This window comes from Urocampus carinirostris, chromosome 11, assembly GCF_059441175.1.
Source record: "Urocampus carinirostris isolate Australia breed hairy pipefish chromosome 11, RoL_Ucar_1.0, whole genome shotgun sequence".
NCBI lineage: Eukaryota > Metazoa > Chordata > Actinopteri > Syngnathiformes > Syngnathidae > Urocampus > Urocampus carinirostris.
The window spans coordinates 14,070,827-14,089,982 of NC_142359.1; the positions used below are offsets into that span (position 1 = coordinate 14,070,827).

Consider the following 19,156-nt stretch of genomic DNA (forward strand, 5'->3'; position numbering starts at 1 on the left):
TCAAAATCCAATCCATTATCATCCTCCTCATAGCGTAACCAGGAGTATAATTTAGTCCATTTTCGCAGAAAAGTCCTTTTCTTGCTAGTATTCTTTTGTTTAACTTCTTTTGTCGAATCGTTCGCTTGAAAACACTTGTCTTCTGAAAAATGTCTCCGCCGTTTTTTCGTGCCGGAATTTTTGTCGTTGTTACCACTTTCTGTGTTATGTTTCGACTTATTACCTACACTGAAGAAATTACCAATTTTTTGTTGATTTGCACCTAATACCAACTGTTTTTTCGGAGACATACTTCTCTTTCACTCGACAACCGCCACAACAATGACGTCATCTCAAAGCAACCAGATCTCGTTTGCCGAGATCGGCGCGAGACCAAAACAACAATGGCGGATGGCGGACCTGCCTGACGAAAAGTTTGGAGTGCTGTAAATCTTTATTAAAAAAAAAATAAAGTAATCGGGCAAATGACAATTTGGTGTCAAAAACGATGCGTCCCGAGGACGCACGTTGATTTGACCTGATGCGTCCCCAGCAAAAATGATGCGTCTAGGATGCAGGGACGCGGGCAAACGAGAACACTGCAACTGACACGTAAATTAGTTTCTTTTATTTTGATAAACTAGCGATTCAAAAAAGTAATCTTCCAAATATCACGTGTATCGAAAACTGTTATGTGCTCTACCATAAAGCTTGCTATGCTGAAATGAACTAACAATTTTCAATAGATGTGATTTTCAGAAGATAAAACCCAGATGAAAGATGCATTATTTTTTTTGTATTTGCCAATGGATTGTCTTAAACCCGATACCTCACAAACACATGAGGATAATAGATAACATGTGCCAAACCATTTTGGTGTTTTGTTGTCAATTTGATGATTAAGGCACCGTTTCATCCAATTGTTTTGGAAACACGCATAAGATGAAAAGAAAATATATTCATTTACAAATAAAAAACCCTAATTAACGACAAGCACTAAATTTGATCATTTGCATTTTAAAACTTCAGATGTGTTTTACTGCATCAAATCTAATACCTTGATGAATAAATCCATTATCCATTATCTGGACCGCTTATCCTCAGTAGGGCCGCGGGGGTGCTGGAGCCCATCCCAGCTATCTTCGGGCAGTGGTCAGGGGACACCCTGAACTGGTTGCCAGCCGGTCGCAGGGCACTCTGGGACAGACAATTCGCTCGCTCATTCATACCTAGGGACAATTTGGACTGGCCAATGAACCTGACATGCATGTTTTTGGAATGTGGGAGGAAACCGGAGTCCCCGGAGGAAACCCACGCAAGCACGGGGAGAACATGCATGAATGATGAATTGATGAATAAAATTGATATTAAATAAATGTATAAAGAAGAATGTGGCCGGCTATTTGAATATTGACCATGAGCTTAATGAAAAATATAGTTGTTGTGGGTGTAAAGGACTCAACTTTGGGACAGTATTGTTCTTTCAGTAAACCGTATCTGCCCCCGCCCCCTTTTTTTCACCTCCACCCCCTTACCTTTCATTTATCTCCCCCTCTCCTCAAGCTGGAATACAATGATTAAACAGTTGGGCTGAAATAGCGCACAGGCCAAACTTATCACACAAATTTACCAGAAAATGATTAAACTGTGTCAGATTGCATTAGCTAGTGGCAACTGGGCGTAGGGGGTTTTGTTACCCTGGGGCTGTCCCCAGGGGTGAGAGCCCCCACACCCAGGAAGCTGACCGGGTCCGGGAGAGTGACGCCCGGCACCCAAAACTCAGTTATTTTGATCCAGCAGAGGCAAGATATGCCCATCTTAGCCAGGGACAAAAACAGTTTGAAAGAAGCCAGCAAGCAGACAGAGGTCTTGTGGTCAAGAGGCCCAGCTTAACAGGCAAAGAGTACAAAAGAGAGCTGAAATGGCCGACAAGCATGCCAGAGTGGTCCGTCTTTGCCAGTGTCCAAGCCTGATCGAGCAAGTGGCCAAGGCGGTCTGACCCAGCCAGTGAACTCAAAGTAAGCCTCCAGCCACCAGTAGCCAACCACGGCTTTGCCACATTGCATCACATGGTCCTCGTCCTCACCTGGTGTCCAGCCATGAGGATTCATCGAGCCAGAACCAAAGTCCATCTCATGGTGCGAGGTATTGATTGGTATAATTTTAAAGGGAATTCTATCAAATAACACAAACTCCCAATCTCCTTGTGTTCTATTTACAGTATTAATTAAGAGAACATTGTTTTCTATATCAATGCTGCTAGTCACGATCCCAACTTCTATCTTTCTTTTTGTTTTTTCTCTTTCTTGTTTTGTTTTGTTTTCCATTCAAGTTTGTTCTGTATATGATTACTAAAATAAAAATATTGAACCATCAAAAATAAAGAATAAGATAATTTACTTAAAGTTGTCTGTAGCCAACCGTTCAGAATAACTAAAATGGTTTTCATCCGTATTCCTGATATAATGGTCTAAAAATATTTGTGGTGATCTAAGAGATCTAGACCAGATTAGAAAAAGGATAAACTCGCCTCTTCAATGTCATTGGTCAATCGATTATTTGCTAAAACTATATTTTGACCATCGAAATTTAACTACATGATCCAGGTGAGTGCAATCGTATTGCCATGTCATGTGTCATTAGCTACACCGCTTATCCTCAGTAGGGTCGCGGGGGTGCTGGAGCCCATCCCAGCAACCATCGGGCTGTGGGCAGGGGACACCCTGAACTGGTTGCCAGCCAATCGCAGGGCACACGGGGACAGACAACTCACTCGCTCATTCACACCTAGGGACAATTTAGACTGGCCAATTCACCTGAAATGCATGTTTTTGGAATGTGGGAGGAAACCAGAGTGCCCGGAGGAAACCCACGCAAGCACGGGGAGAACATACAAACTCCGCATAGGAAGTCTGGAGCTGGATTTGAACACACGCAGGAGGTTCCCAAGACATGAACTGTGCCGCACATAGGCTAACCACTGTGCCGCCGTGCTGCCCGCAATTGTATTGCCTGAAACAAAAACTTGTGTTTTACATTGAATAACATCTGAACGGGCATTAGCACAAATGTCTCTGTTTGATAAACAGTAGTCAGCATATACAGCTACAATGGGTGGAGTGGCTTGTAACTTGGGCGACATCTAGTGGACATATTAAAGACTGCAGATCCTCGTTTGACTATAAGTGGCTTGTTTTTTTCTCATGCTTCTCTCAGCATCGTCTTGATTCCGTTGGCTGGACTTAGAGTAGTTTGGTGACTGCCGCCCAGGAGTGTTACTCAACCATTTTGATTTTAAATGCGATGCTCTTCGTTATCCCGTCTCTTAGCGGGACCAAATCGACAGCCAAAAAGCTTCGCGCTGATCAAAACGAACGAATGCTCTGTTTGATCCTCATCTCTTTATCTCGGCTCATGTGTCCACAACAACCATTGTGTATGTGCTTTTGTGTGTGTTATTCCAGATTGAGCTCAATCCCTGCCATATAACCCCAAGGGTTGGTTGAGAATGATTAAATGAAGCACCCTATCCTGTGCCAAGTACACTGGCCATCAAAACACAACGTCAGAAAATAAAGAGTATTCTAATTTTGTGTCATTACTGATGCGGGGCACCTGCGGCTGCCCTGTTGGCGCCAACAGCCACGGACTCTGATTGGCTGTTGGACTCTTTTTAAACTCCCGTCTTCCAGCAAGAGCTCGTCGGATCGTCTGCGAATCTATGCTCCCCGCTAGGCAAGCTTTTGTACTTTCCGAGTCTATCCTGTCCTGTTTCCTGTCTGATACCTGTTGCCGACCTCTTTTCTGGACTCGTTACTGCCTTTGCTCCTCCGCCCTGGCCATCGACTTGTTTTCTCGCTCGACACGGGAGTGCCACTTCCGCGTTCCTGCTATCTGCTACCCGTGAACGACAATCATCGGATTGTGGAGTCCTGTTCATCTTCTTAATAAATACTGAGTAAAACGAACGCAATTGGGTCCCGTCTTCGTTCCTGGTTCCTTTGAGGAAACCTGACATGTCTAAACATGGTTATTTTTTTACCAGTGTCAGTGTCCCAACTGGAAAATGTATAAGCTTCCCCAAAAAGCTTAAATGTTTGGTACTGTTACAGAACTCCATCTCAACTCTGGAGACGCTTGATGTCTTTACAACATATTCGTGTGGAAATAAGATACGGAAGGTGCGTCAAACAGGCAGCACAAGATAGAAACGAGCTGCATTTTTACATAGGTCCACTCGATGCCACCAAACCAGGAGGCACTCGTAAAGACACTGTAGCTGTATTTCTATTTCTTTATTTTTTTTCTTTCTTTCTTCTTTTCCGTCTCCCTGTTAGCTTAAGATGTGATTTAAGATTCTGTTGGTAGTCTACAAAATCATGCATGGACTTGCTCCCTCATATCTTTCATACATGGATACTTCGCTCTGAAAATGCTGGTCTACTAGTGATCCCAAGAGCCAAGAAGAGATCCGCAGGTTCGAGAGTTCTCCATTCGGACCCCGGTGCTGTGGAATGCTCTGCCCCCTGAGATTCGATCAGCAACCTCAGGAAGCTCGCACATATTTTTAAGGCATGACGGTCAAAACGAGCCTCAACACTTAAGTAACTCTAGAAGAAGGACATATTTTAAGTGGTCCATTTATTTGTATGTGGGTATGAAAATGTCTCATCTCATCTCATCTCATTAGCTACACCGCTTATCCTCAGTAGGGTCGCGGGGGTGCTGGAGCCCATCCCAGCAATCATCGGGCAGTGGGCAGGGGACACCCTGAACTGGTTGCCAGCCAATCGCAGGGCACACAGGGACAGACAACTTACTCGCTCATTCACACCTAGGGACAATTTGGACCGGCCAATTCACCTGAAATGCATGTTTTTTTTGGGGAATGTGGGAGGAAACCGGAGTGCCCGGAGGAAACCCACGCAAGCACGGGGAGAACATACAAACTCCGCACAGGAAGTCTGGAGCTGGATTTGAACCCACGCAGGAGGTTCCCAAGACATGAACTGTCCCGCACATGCGCTAACCACTGCGCCGCCGTGCTGCCCGGTATGAAAATGTATTAAACAATAATATCAACTCATCGAACATTACACAGTGCAATAAATGGCGCTCAAGAATTAGGTTTTGTGTGGAGAGCAGGTTTGGCGGTTTCTGGAACTTTGTAAGAAAACATGTGGTGGAGCTCTCTCTCCCAAAAACCATCGAAATATTATGATTTCATGGCTCCTTGGGTGAAAAAGGTTCCCAACCCCTGGCCTGTTAGAAAGGCCGTCATGAATTTTAATGTATTCTTGGCCGGATTTGAAATGTTGCAACATGTAAATGACAATTATATTCTCAGGCATGTGTGCTTGTTACTTTCCTATATGCGTCCATTCCCTCCCGCGGGGATCGTGAACATCTTCCTCGCACGGGTTCTGACACTCGCAGGTGGTCGCCGCTGTGTTTTTTCCCGCCGAACCGGTAGTTAATTGGCTTATTTGCATATAGTCGGCAGAGCCGAAAGGGGGGTTAATGACGGCCAATCGGCTACGGTGGGTGGTTCGGAACCCGAGTGGGCCTGATGGGTTTCGGTGCTTGATGTAGTGTGGTATGATTCGGTGTAGATCCTGATGGAATCCTTTTTGGGGATTATTTTTTTCAATACAAATGAGTACCCGATTTTCTGCGCTATAAGGCACACCGGATTTTAAGGTGCACATGTCACGGTTGCCATGGCGCTCAATTGGCCCCCGCCCGTGTGGCGCCAGCTTTTGTCACGGTTGCCATGGCGACCAATTGGCCCCGCCCGTGTGGCACCAGCTGCAGCTTGGTTGACAGATTGGCTCACTGTCAGTATTTAAACTCTGTCCTGTTAGTCCTCTTTTGTCGGTCCGTCTGCGAATCTCCGTTTTTACACGGCAAGCCCTCTTTCGCCTGTCCTGTGTTTCTGTGAATCTCCGTTTTTACACGGCAAGCCCTCTTTCGCCTGTCCTGTGTTTTTTGCTATCTCCGATTTTACACGGCAAGCCCTTTTTCGCCTGTCCTGTGTTTTTGCTCCTGTTTTTCTCCCGCTACGATCTGTTTGATCTCGACCATGTCTGCTCTCCCGTCACGAATTACGACCTGTTTTGATCTCGACCACGTCTATTCTCCCGTCCCAAATAACAATCCGTTTTTTGATCTCGACCACGTCTACTCTCCTCTCCTGGCTTTCGACTTGTTTCCACGTTCTTGCTCTTCTACCCCGGCTGACCCGTTTTTTCCCGTTCCCGACACCGCCATCGCTTGTCACGGAAGTCCCACTAATATCGAGGGCATTGAGTTGTTGAAATAATTCCCCTCTTTGATGCCACTTTACCGTCGCCTTTTGCAACTTTGTGCATGTGAATGCACCAGTGTTTTATTCTTCCTTATCAATTGATTAAGATAAGTGGCCCCCTGGCTCTGGAACTCATTGCCGCCTGACCTCCACCCTGTCCACCTTCAAATCTGGACTCAAAACGCACCTCTTCAGACTTGCTTTTTCATGATCATCTTTTCTCACAGAATATAGAATATACCTTTATTATCATTGTTACAAATCAGGTTGAACATATTGTGACAACGAAATTGAACGTGACACTCCAGTTTCACATTTTACAGTAAGGATACAAAAAAACAAAGAAGATAAAGGAACAAAGAAGTAAAAGTTATAATTTACACAATTTTCACAAGAAAGTGTGGGCATGTAGGGTGTTACATACAGTTTTGGGATCGTATTAGTGCAATATGCGGTAGTGCAAAATACCACCCCCTTTTAACTCTATTGTGTTTTCATTTGCTATTTATTACTTGCTTGTTTTATTCTTGCTTTATTATTGTTTGGTACTCTATGTACAGTGACCTTTGGTGTCCTCATAGGCTCTTTAAAGTAGAATGTTTTATTATTAATATACCTTAAATTCCGGACTATAAGACACTTATGCTGATTTTCACGAGCGAATAAGAAAGAAGGGGCGGAGCAAACGCGGGCTGATGGGAACTGGGGACGGGTAAAGGTGAGTGTTTGTGAACGCAGGAGACAATAGTGGATATATATTTTTCCCACCCTTACCTTTGGTAATATACACTTTTTTTTCCTTGGATTACTTTCAACGGGTACCCCCACTCTGCAGGTCTGCATCAAATGATAAGTAGCTTGCTCTGTTCACTCCATGTATCGGCCCAGTTTCGCAGTACCACCGGGAATGATGCAGTAGCACTGATGGTTTCTTGGCCCTTTGGCTAGGACCTTGACTCAGTTCCTTGACTTGGAGCAAGTATCTCGGCCTATTGGCATTGAAATGTATCATGAATTGACTAATAATAGATAGTGGACGATTGATAAATAATATATATCAATAAACTTATACAAAATCCCCCCGTCGGCAGATTAGTTCATTCAAAAAACATCCATTATTTGATGTGGGCGCATGCGGCTAATATACTGGTGCAGTTTGTGTATGTACTAAGTCGGTTTTCCTCCCGAAATGCGGTGGGTGCGGCTTATAATCAGGTGCGCCTTATAGTCCGGAATTTACGGTAATTATAAAACATTGCATGCAGTGGAATTCAAACCCAAATTGCAGCAGTGAGAGCACTGACATATTACCATTAGGAAAACAATGGTACAGATGACATTTGAAATGGCATTAGAGCTCATCACATTATCCCACTATTTTAACGGTGCCTCAACACTGATTTGCATAGTGCATTCTGATAGGATAAGTAGTCTCTCCCATGCTTCACCCATGCGTCAATCACGCTTTCGGTTTAATATGTATGTGTATGTAAAAGCGCTTGCATAGTAATTTGTTAAGAGACTTCCATTCTCTAAAGTATTTCGGCAAAAAAAATTGAGATATGTTTTAACCTATCAGAAGGCACTATGCAAATCAGTGTTCCTGACACTGAGAGTAAAATGCAGTCTGATAATAAGATAAGGTCTAATGCCTTGTTGTACTTCATTCGTGCCGCCACTGATTTAGTGGCACCCTCACCATCACTACTTGGGTTTGATTCCCGTTGTATACAAGGTTTTGCAATTTAGGGTCAACGATGTTAAACAATGATTGTGCAATAAAAACTGAAATTGCTAGAGTACAGTATTAGCGTAAAATCTTGTATGTGTATGCATACCTTTGATTACTGTATGCATTTTCAATATAATCCGCCGTATTCTGGAGTATATAAGGCTCATCGGGTTATGAGGCGCAATTTCAAATTTGTGGCCGAATCGGGTGTTTTAGGTGTTTTAATCGTCCAGGAAATACACTCAATGCTAATCACGCGGGTAGAATAAGTAGGTGCTTGTCCCTGACACAGGACACACATACACATTCACAAAGCTGATATGACGCATTGATGTTAATTACTGTATTTTCCTAACTTACACTGACAAGGACTTTTATAAAAACATAACACATTCATTCACAAAAAATGGGTAAAACAGATTTTTATGTTTTAATTGAAATGGTTAATGTGTTAATTTTAGCAGTTGAGTAAATGCAGCTTTACACCTGAACCAACTCACCAAAGTCAACACTGGCCTTTAGTGGCTGGAGAGAGCAGTTTGTTTGTATTTTGTTTAAAACGTTTAATAACTTCTGGTCGAAACAACGTAGTGACTCGCTTCTTTTTTTTTGACAAACTTAGAAAATTTATGGCAGGCCGGATAGGGCATGCAGGCATTAGTTTTTCATGCCTGCTTTAGAACCTATGGCTCTTTCTATGAGTACTTATGGCTCAGAGACAAATTTTCTCCATCTCGTTCAAAACTTGAGCCATTAAACCATGCTCAGATACAAACAGCCAAACCAAGCTGGAATGTAAAGCAGTACCTCGCAGAATATATAGGGCACATTTTTCACTAAAATTTACAGTCAAGGTGTCACACCAAAAAAAAAAAAAAAAAAAAAAAAAAAAAAAAAATCGTTTTGGCTGTACAACGCTAAAGAATCCTTTATACAAAAGCTCACTATATAATCTGTGTTCAGTGTTCAGATACCTGATGATGAATCCACAGAACAAACTGTAAATATGCCAAAACACCGGAAGAGAACTTAAAGTTATTTGATTGGGTGAGTGGGAGGGATGGGTGGAGCTATGCAAAAAGTGCAAGCACTCCCTCCCATCTCTTGCCCTACTCTGTCTGCGCCAAAGGTAAGCACATCAGGCTCCCTGTTCTCAGAATGTCTTGACGTTTTTACAAAATAACTGCTTGCATCTGGTTTTGAAACCAATATGTATGAAAAAAAAAGGGTCAAAATGAGTTTAACCGATCTTGAATAATTGCAAGAGAGAGACAAGTTTATCGTGGTATGTTTGTTGATTTTGGGACAGGGGCTCTGGTATTATTCTCTTTTCATAATTTTTATCAAATCATCAAAAATAAATGTGCTGAAGACTAAGCTTTTGTCCGGGGCGTGGATTCAGCAATTTAGTAAATTTGTCTCATAATATATGGTGTGGCTCTTTCCCAAAATAAAATTAATATATTTTGCTTTTATGGCTCTTTGAGTCAAAAAGGTTCCCTACCCCTGCTTTAGAGGGACACTAGCAGCTTCTGATGGAATGTTGAACTTTATTGGCATTGATCGTAATTTAAGTCGGCCGGTCACTCGAACAAGCCTCATTTGCAATTTTCTTTACAAACACGCAGTCTGCTGCTCCAAATGTGAGATCACAGCATTCCAGTTGTACACAAAAGGTTCTGCAAATTCTTCCTGATGCTCAGCCCGTGCATCGATCAAAGAAGCAGCAGTCAGTGATTTATTTATGAGTCTTGAAATTGTTCTGCTGCGAGAATCCCCGCAGCCCACCTTTGACCCACTGACACGTCTGGGCCTAAAAACTCGCTGACAGGTACTGCTCCTTGCTAATGGCTTTAATGGATTGCTATGCACATACTACTTGTCCGGAAATTAGCTTGAACCCAATTGACATGGTCAAAGTGGGAGAAAAAGCCATGTAAGCTGATAGTTGATGTGCTATTGATTATTCACCAGGGCTGGGCAATTCATTCAATTCATTCGATTATATGTGGATTAGAAAATCCACAATTTGAAAATGTATTTAATCATGAAATCAAAGGTACGGACCCAATGGTTACGTTTAAATAACCCAAAGCAGGTGCTTATTATCGGTCAATAGTTCCGTTGTGTTAAACTGATTCAAACTCCGTTATCGCTGCTAGAACATTTTGCACATGTTGTGGTACTGTGCTTCACTCTTGTCTATTCTTCCTCGCTTTACCGACAACAACTATGGTTTTCTTTGTCTCGCATCGCCCTCTGTAGAAATGTACATTCCATAACGCAACACAAACTAAACACTTATAATTGGTTCATTTTCTCCCATGATTGCTTCCAGAACATTTAGGGAAAAGCTAAGGCGCTCCTGACCTTACTTTGTGAAATTTGGCTTGTGTCCTATTCTTGATTTTATACTTTGCACAGGTTTCAGACATTTTCCTCACTTTGCTAGATTAAGGGGTAAAATTGAAGGGAGTTGAAGTATTGGGATTGAGCCCAAGGGCATTCGCCTTCAGTACACTCCAAGAACAGTTGAGTCACAAATACTGTACCACAAATTGGTTCAAAAATGGATTATAACTTTCTTGGGTGATTTGGACCAAAAAATATGAGTAGTGTATGACAAACAATTGAGTCATGTTGTAATAATAACAATAATAAAAACATAAACGCAAAATCACGTCATTTCATATAGAACGCATCTACTCAAAAAGGGTCTTTTTCTTTAACATAACAAAAAAATTCAGATACGTTATTGTACTTACTTTAAAATTGGGTCGTTTTTCTTTGACAAAAATTGTTCCTTTTTGTTTTAAATCCATTGGACAGACTGACAACCAGTGACAGAAAGGGATTCAAAAAGTGACAGGGAGCCAATCAGAGTCCCAGGCAGGTGCCTCGCATCAGTAATCATGACAGTTTTCAATGATTAAAGAGCACTTGAATTTTGGGTGAAGGGCTTGTAAATGCTTGAAACTGTTGCCATGTTTCACAACAGGACTGCTTAAAAACGACGCAGACACTCCTCTCTGTTGGCTTCGCTTTGCCATTGCATTTTTCACGGCAGTTGGCATAAGTTTGTAAGGCATGGTCTTGTAGAGCGTCATCTTGACAGGTGCATTACCTAACCACGGCATTGTGAAATGTGAATAAGTACAAAGATTACAAATCAATTAGGTACATTTATTATCGGTCATGCACAAAACAACGGTAGCATTTCCCAGTGGTAAATCGAACTTCCTGCAGCTACATATTACTGTCATTTTATCCAACAACTATACAGGGATATTTTTTTCAAAAATATTCATATGTATATTGTTCAGCTCGGTGGCCTTGGGGGCGCCCGCTCCGAGACTGGGAGGTTGCTAGTTCAAGCCTGGGTCGAGTCCGAGTCATACCTAAGACTTACAACATTGGTACTCATTGCCTCCCTGCTTGGCGCTCGGCATTAGGGGTTGGTATTGGGGGGTTTGGTCACCTAATGACTCCCAACACATCACTTGGGCTGAGCGAGGGGGCTGGGAACCCCCTCCTCTGTATCAATCTCCCAGAAAGAGTCAGGTATGGGTTCTTGACACTAGCCACCTCCCATTAGGGGGATATGGCTCCGGTATACATATATATATATATATATATATATATATATATATATATATATATATATATATATATATATATATGTATATATATTGTTCAGATCTGCAAATATATTTGTGATTTACACAAAATTCAAAAATCACATGTCCTAATTGTCAATATTACTGATGGAAATCACAAGTGCCCGCTCATTTGGCTCCAACCGCTGCGGGTTCTTATTGGCTCCCTGTCTCTATTTGAACCCAGTCCTGTCAGTCCCATGTTGTCAGTCCATCTGCAAACCTCAGTGTATACTAGGCAAGCCTTTTTCAACCCTGACTCCCACCTGTCCCGTTTTTGCTACAATCTGTCTCCGGCTACGACCTGTTTTGATCCTGACTTTGCTTGCTGTGAGCCATTAGCACATATTTATTAAAACTCTTGATCATACTGAAATGAAATGATCTACATTTATATAGCGCTTTTCAAGTCAAGACTTCCCAAAGCGCTTTACAGTGTGCTTCACATTTCCCAATAGTGGCTGTGCAGCCATGTAAGGCGCTAACCTGCTTATTGGGGGTATTAGGGGTTCAGTGTCTTACCCAAGGACACTACGACATGTAACACGGAGGAGCCGGGATTCGAACTGCGATCTCTTGATCCCAAGACGAGCGCTCTACCTCCTGAGCCACTGACACCCACTGACACAAAAGGACTTCCTGTGTAAAATGCTCCAACGGTGATAACTGATTTTGAATCCGTTTAACACATAGTAACTACTGACTTACTTGTTCATTTTACTGCTTTTAGGTGAGTTGAGTAAAAAAAATCAAGAAAAAAAAAAGGAATGTGCAATTTCATATAAAAGTGCAAAAGTGTTTCCATTTTTCACGTTCTTTCTTGAGTAAAAGGGAAGAAGGCTTTAGCCCTGGGCGACTCAGGCACCGGGGCCGGCAACAACTTTTCGTTTTTTTCTCCGATTTTATCATTCTTTTAACGCTCTTGAAGAAACATTCCTGAACGGGATGATGACACAAAAATGGAGGCCTCATGGCAAGCTCGGGGTGTGTTTGTACCTACCGCAGTCGCGTATAATATTTTTGGATTTCGAGCGCTTTCAAAGGAAGGTCCTTTCAAAAAAACGGGGGCATGTTTTAATGGCTGTAAGTGACAAATCTGTTATTCAATTCATGTGTTCATGTGTTTATTAATCAATCAAATAGAATTGTCTTTCTCTGGATTTTGAAACGAATGCTAAAAATAACACCCACACATTTGTTTTAAACAAACGTATAGAATTTTTTTTAAAACTCATTGGTTGAGAAATTTGCATTTATTTTACATGAGTCTCATCTAAATGGAGCTGGCATACTGTGATTGCTCGCTATCTTGCTGCTGCGGGTACCGGGAAAAAAACAAAAACCGGGGGAAAATCGTACTGTTCGGTCATAATTATTTTCGAACGTTGTGTTATTTTAGTCATTGTTAATTTGTTGATTTTTGTCATTTTTTTGTTTTTTCTGTTTTACATTTCGTTATTTTTTCATTGTTTTTATTCATTTGCGAAATGTATTCATGCGTGAATTCATGTTTTTGTTTATTTTTCATTTAATTTTTGATTTCTATGTTTTATCACATTTTAGAATTTCAACTTATGTCAATTTTATGAATGTTCTACTTTATCCATCAATCCATTCACCCATCCATCCATGTATTCATCTGCCCATCCTCCAATGTGCCCATCTGCCTAGCTATCCATTTTTCCATTTACCTATCTATCATTCTGTCCATCCTTCTAAACATTTATCCATCCATCCATTTATCCATCTTTGCATCATTCATATTTCCTTCTATTCTTTTATTCATTTATCCATCCATCCATTTGCCCATCTTCCCATCTACCCAGTTATCCATGTATGGATTTACCTATCTATCATTCTGTCCATTCATCTATCTATCTATCTATCTATCTATCTATCTATCTATCTATCTATCTATCTATCTATCTATCTATCTATCTATCTATCTATCTATCTATCTATCTATCTATCTATCTATCTATCTATCTATCTATCTATCTATCTATCTATCTATCTATCTATCTATCTATCTATCTATCTATCCTTTTATTCATATAAATTCATCCATCCATCCATCTGCCCATCTTCCCATCTGCCCAGCTATCCATGTATTGATTTACCTATCTATTATCCTGTCCATTCATATATCCACCTATCTATTCATTTATGCATCCATCCATCTTTCCATTGTTAATTAATAGATGAGTTGTTGCACCTCTACTCGGACGTAACTTTTGGTCCTTTTCAGTTGATACTCTTATGAATACTTTGACTATTTTTGATGCGAGATCATCCTTACATGCAGATTACCATCTTGAAAAAGAACCCAACCGAGGCATAGTCATTATTATTACTGTTTTTATGGAATGTTCCCTATCATTACCATAATAGTAGGCCCTATGCCTCTAAATCACCCTCATTTGAGGGGCTGACAATCCCAAATGACTCATTCACTTTGTCATTACCTCATTATGACATATTATTAGAGGAAATGACTACATTGAAGCTCCCTAATGGCTAAAATTGCCAAACAGCCAGAGATTAAAAGCCATAATTGTTCGCAAAGGTGAATAAGATAAGGCAACGCGCCCTGTTGAGCCATTGCCGATTCGGCATGTGGAATCTCTTCTTTAATACACCGGCTCCTTATTTTATTTCATCAAAGCCTCTACCTAGCAGTCGCCTGCAGGCTTTGGATGGCTGCTCGAAAATACTAATCCACTCACATTCTCCTATCGATTCCTCTGTTGGAAGTAATCCACAGTAATCCCAATTTCTCGTATGAGCCCATCGGATGTAATGAACAAAGGGTTGGCGGCCTTGAACACCAATGTCTCAAACGACAACATTTGTTCTATGTCCCAGGAATGGTATTTTTTAAAGTCATTCGTGACCAATCGATTTTTGACTTCGCACTTTGTCAATGGGTGATGAAGTACGATGACTCTGACCCCCACCCAACCCCCATGTGTTTTCTTTACAAGCGCTGGAGTTAAGCAGTTCAGTTTAGATTTGTTATCACGATAAAACACAAACAAACAGAATATTCTGGGCTTGTGAGTACAAAACTATGCTGTGATTGTTAACAAGTGCTGGAGTTAAGCAGCCCTGTTTGGACTTGTTATCATGATAAAACACAAACAAACAGAATATTCTGGGCTTGTGAGTACAAAACTATGCTGTGATGGTTTCACATCAATATTTTTGACATATGAATAAAAGGCGGGGACATGGCAAAAACTTAATATAATGCAGTGGGAAATTCCCTTTATCCCAGTTTCACTCAAGTCCATTGTCCAACTGAATCCTGCAGGTGACTTGATGAGACTTCCCTGGCCAAAAGTAAATCAGAAGACCACTTGAAACAAGGATCTCAAACTCACTGTCATGGGGGCCGACGGAGCTTTGGTTTGGTGAGGCTGGACAAAAAAAAATAAAATAAAAATGAGAAAAACGTAAAAATAATAAAGGAGTCCATAACTTGCATGGACTGCAAATACAGGGACCTTGTCTAATATTTGACCACTAGATGTCACTGTATTATTTACTGCAACTGAAAACGAGTGCTACAAAAGAAAACAATTAACAAAGACTCAAAGTGACCATTTTCTCTCTCATTTTATTTTTTTTCCCCTGGCTTTTGCGGAGAAAGAAAAACGGAAAAAAAGAACAAAAAGCTCAAAAAAAGAAAAGGGGAAAAGGTATAAAAAAATTAAAAAGTAGAAAAATATTAAAAGGAAAATTAAAAGAAGGAAAAAAGGGAAAAAAAATAAAAAGAAGTAACAGAAAAGTAAAGAGCAAAAAATGTAAGAAAAGAAGCACAACGACAATTACAGACTACTGAGATTAAAAGTGTCCAAACTGAAGTTTTCTTCTCATTGTTTTGCCTCTTGCCATTTTTTTTTTAAATTTACATTTTTTTTGGGTTAGCAGAAAGATGGATGACAACTAGCCTCTGTCAAAAAGATATCTCCCCTATGACCATTTTAAAAATGCATCTTTTTATCATAGTTTGTGTATTTTTGCTTTCAATCAATATTGTTTTGTCTAATGATTTTTTCCTACCACTAGGGGGTGCTAAATAATACATACTGTCCCATAAACGTTCATATTAAGGCAGGGGCCTGAAACTATCATCATGTGGGCCGCAATTAAGTTTGAAACCCCTGGGTTAGTGTCACGGTTGCCATGGCGCCGAATTGCCCTCTGCCGTGTGGCGCCAGCTGCAGCTAGTCTTCTATTTAAGCTCAGTGCTCTCACTCACCCTTTGTTAGTCCGTCAACAGACCTCTGCCCCGCAAGACGTGGGTTTTGACTCTGTCCGGTTTCCTGCCTGCGTTTCCTGTCCGGTACTGTTCCCCTCTATTTTTGTTCTCTTTATTATCACCTCCAGTTTTCGCTCCCGTCTAGTTTGTCCTGTCTAATTTCGATATCCTGTTTTGATATCAATCCCGCCTGTCCGGTATTGACCCCATCTGTCCGATATCTGCTCGGGCAATTGGTACCGATCTCGTCGGCCTCTGGCTTCCTGTCATTCCACGCCAGAATGCTGCATCACGTGCATGATGCCCCATTTCTCGTAAAATAAAAGGCTTGTGTGAGAAACGTCACGCATTTGGGTTCTTCTCCTGTTACGGTTCATGACAGTAGAACAATGTAGAAACTATATAAACTGTATAAAAACTAAATGAATTAATACATTTTGGACACAACTGAATAAAACAAGAAGTAAATAAGTCACTAACTACATTTGAATATATAACTGGAAAACTCACACAATTGTGACCAAGATACACACATATATACCGATTACAATAATACCACACAGGTGAATTAATTGAATTTACTTGCGTTTCAGGTCCACAGACTACGGCACCACCTACACAAAAATCAACCTGATGCCGGGGACAACCGTGGTGGTTAGCAGCTTCTACATCTGCCCTACCAACAAAAAGAAGGTAGGAGCTTGAAACCTGTCGTCCCCAATCCGGACAATCGTTACTCACTTGAATTGATTTTCTGGAATGGGTCAAACATCTTCTACTTGGATGTTCATTTTTTTTGCACAAAACGACATCATTATTGGTCAAATGATGTACTTTTAGCAAAAAAGCCTCACTTACTAAACCCTGACCATAGACTTTTGGTGAAAAATTCCAGTTTTTTTGTAGTTATTACCCACAAACTTAAAAAAACTATTTAAAAAAAGCACAAAGCCCAATTATTCAAGATTATCAATAGGTGAATACTGAAAAACTTTGTACTTTGGAGAAAAATTAAGCAGTACTTATTTCCACATTAGCTGTAACACGAAACTGGGTTTGTAGAAATTAATGGCAGAACTTTGCATGTTTTTGATCATTATCGCCATCTACTGTTAAGGAGTGTAATTGATCCTCTGATATTTTTTTTTCTTTTCTTAACATTATTCTACCACTCAAAACAGGTCCGCATCCCACCAGTTGAGAAACACTGATTTAATGAATTAAGGTTTTCTTTTACAATAAGAAACGCTAAATAATACACACTATCTCTTTAATAAAATAAATTGTACATTTGGGGAGTTGTCCTAACAACACCATCATAACTTACTCATTCCAAGAACTTAAGACAAAAAAACGTCTAAATTGCGATAATATTTACACAAACAAAACAAGCACGGAATGGCACTTTTCTTCGAAAATATCAATACGGGTGTGAATTATTTTTTTTTTCCCAAAATCGTGCAGCCTTAATGCGAGTCCACCACATTAAATGCGACCAAATCGGACCGATTCCTTCAACATGAGGTCCTAGGAAAAATAAATCATGCGTGAGGCTGAGGTGTGAGCTCCATTGACGGCTAATCGATGAAACTGTCACGTCTTGGTGTCAAACAGGACGATGTTCTCAGGAGGTGAGGACAAAGTCAAAGGCATGCATTGCATTGTTGTGTGTTACCACAAAAACCTACTGTACAATTATTATTTATCAGTATTGTGCTTATTAGTTACAGTTGTTAGTTACTTCATTTGATAATAATTTGCTAACCCCCCCCCCTTTACATTACTATTTCGCAAAAGTAGGTCTTTACTCTGAAAATAACTAGCGTAAACTCCGGACTATAGAGCGCACCTGATTATAAGCCGCACCCACCACTTTTTAGTTATTTTTCACTTTTGTTCTTACACAAGCCGCACCTGTCTATAAGACGCGCGCGCCCACGTTGAAACTTATGACACAAGCACAAGTTTAACCCAGACCAGGGTGTGAGCTCCACGATTGTGATATGGCAGAGATTATTTGTTCTATATTCTTTGTCAATTATCCATTCTTCTGCAAATCACAGTACACTATAAAGCCAATAGGTCAAGACACTTGCTCTCAGCCAAGAAACTTAGTCAAGGTCCTAGCCTCCAAACCTCCTATCGACACAATCTTTTTCTTTGTTTGAACAAATTTATTGACACTTATAACAGCAAAAAAACAATGTGAGGTTTGAACAACCCTTCTCGACAATCTTAACAGCAATCAGTGCATACTCCTAGAACTGCAGTCGGCGCCGTAAATAGAAAATGATACCCGTAATTAAGGTATGATGCAGACTTGTAAAGTCCGGGTCCCGTTGAAAGTAATCCAAGGAAACAAAATGTTTATTTCCAAAGTTAAAGGTGGGAAAAATATATATCCACTATTGTCCGCTGCGACAACAGACAGATCTACCGGTAACTCAGCTTTACCCCGATTCCCATCAGCCCGCGTTTGCTCCACCCGTTCTTTTTTTTTGGGCCCGTAGAACACATAACATAATAAATCTCTAAAATAAATACAATACAAAAATATACAGTTGCAAATACATATTATACATGGTTACACATATTTACGGAGAAAGACGGTACACCGAGAGAGTTTTCAAAGCTTTAATAATAAAAATATAACTTTCATCCCAAACCGTGCCTTTGAAAGGTACCAACACGCTAGTAGGATCACGCTCGCAATGATTCAAACGTATCTGTCAAAAGAAAGCGTCCCGTAATTGTGAGGTTCACTGTAGATCGTCTTTAACTTCCTCCTCATAATTTTTGCCATCAAGGGCGTCTTCCTCATTATCGAAACGTACTTTTACTTAACAGATAGGTCCTATGCTACTTCAGGATCGAAGCAGAACAGAAAATAATGTCATCTGTGATCTGCTTTTCAAAAATAGCAGAGTAATGCCCCATGATGTAACTCCAGATGAGTTACAAATTTTTACTCATAACGCGTTACAGAAAAAAGAGAATATGTTCCTTTGTAACATGTTACTCTCAACACTGTATATGACACAGTTGCCACTATGTATTCATCCCTTATTTGTTGTGGCAGCTTTCAGGTTGATGCAGGACTTTGTATACAATGTGCAGATTGATGACATAGTATCTTTAACCTGGCTTTGATTTCAAAAATGGAAGCCCACTGGAGCGTTAATAAGCTTGACCTGCATCCGTCCGGTGGATCAATGGAC

At 40.7% G+C, this 19,156-nt stretch overlaps 1 protein-coding gene across 1 annotated transcript in view; it reads left to right on the forward strand.

Moving 5' to 3' along the window:
- Positions 1 to 19,156, forward strand: part of sorcs2 (sortilin-related VPS10 domain containing receptor 2) — a 235,647-nt gene that overhangs the window by 117,071 nt on the left and 99,420 nt on the right. Inside the window, exon 3 of the mRNA XM_088348692.1 lies at positions 16,532 to 16,631. Coding sequence (XP_088204818.1) covers positions 16,532 to 16,631 — 100 coding nt within the window. The remainder of the gene's footprint in view (positions 1 to 16,531; positions 16,632 to 19,156) is intronic.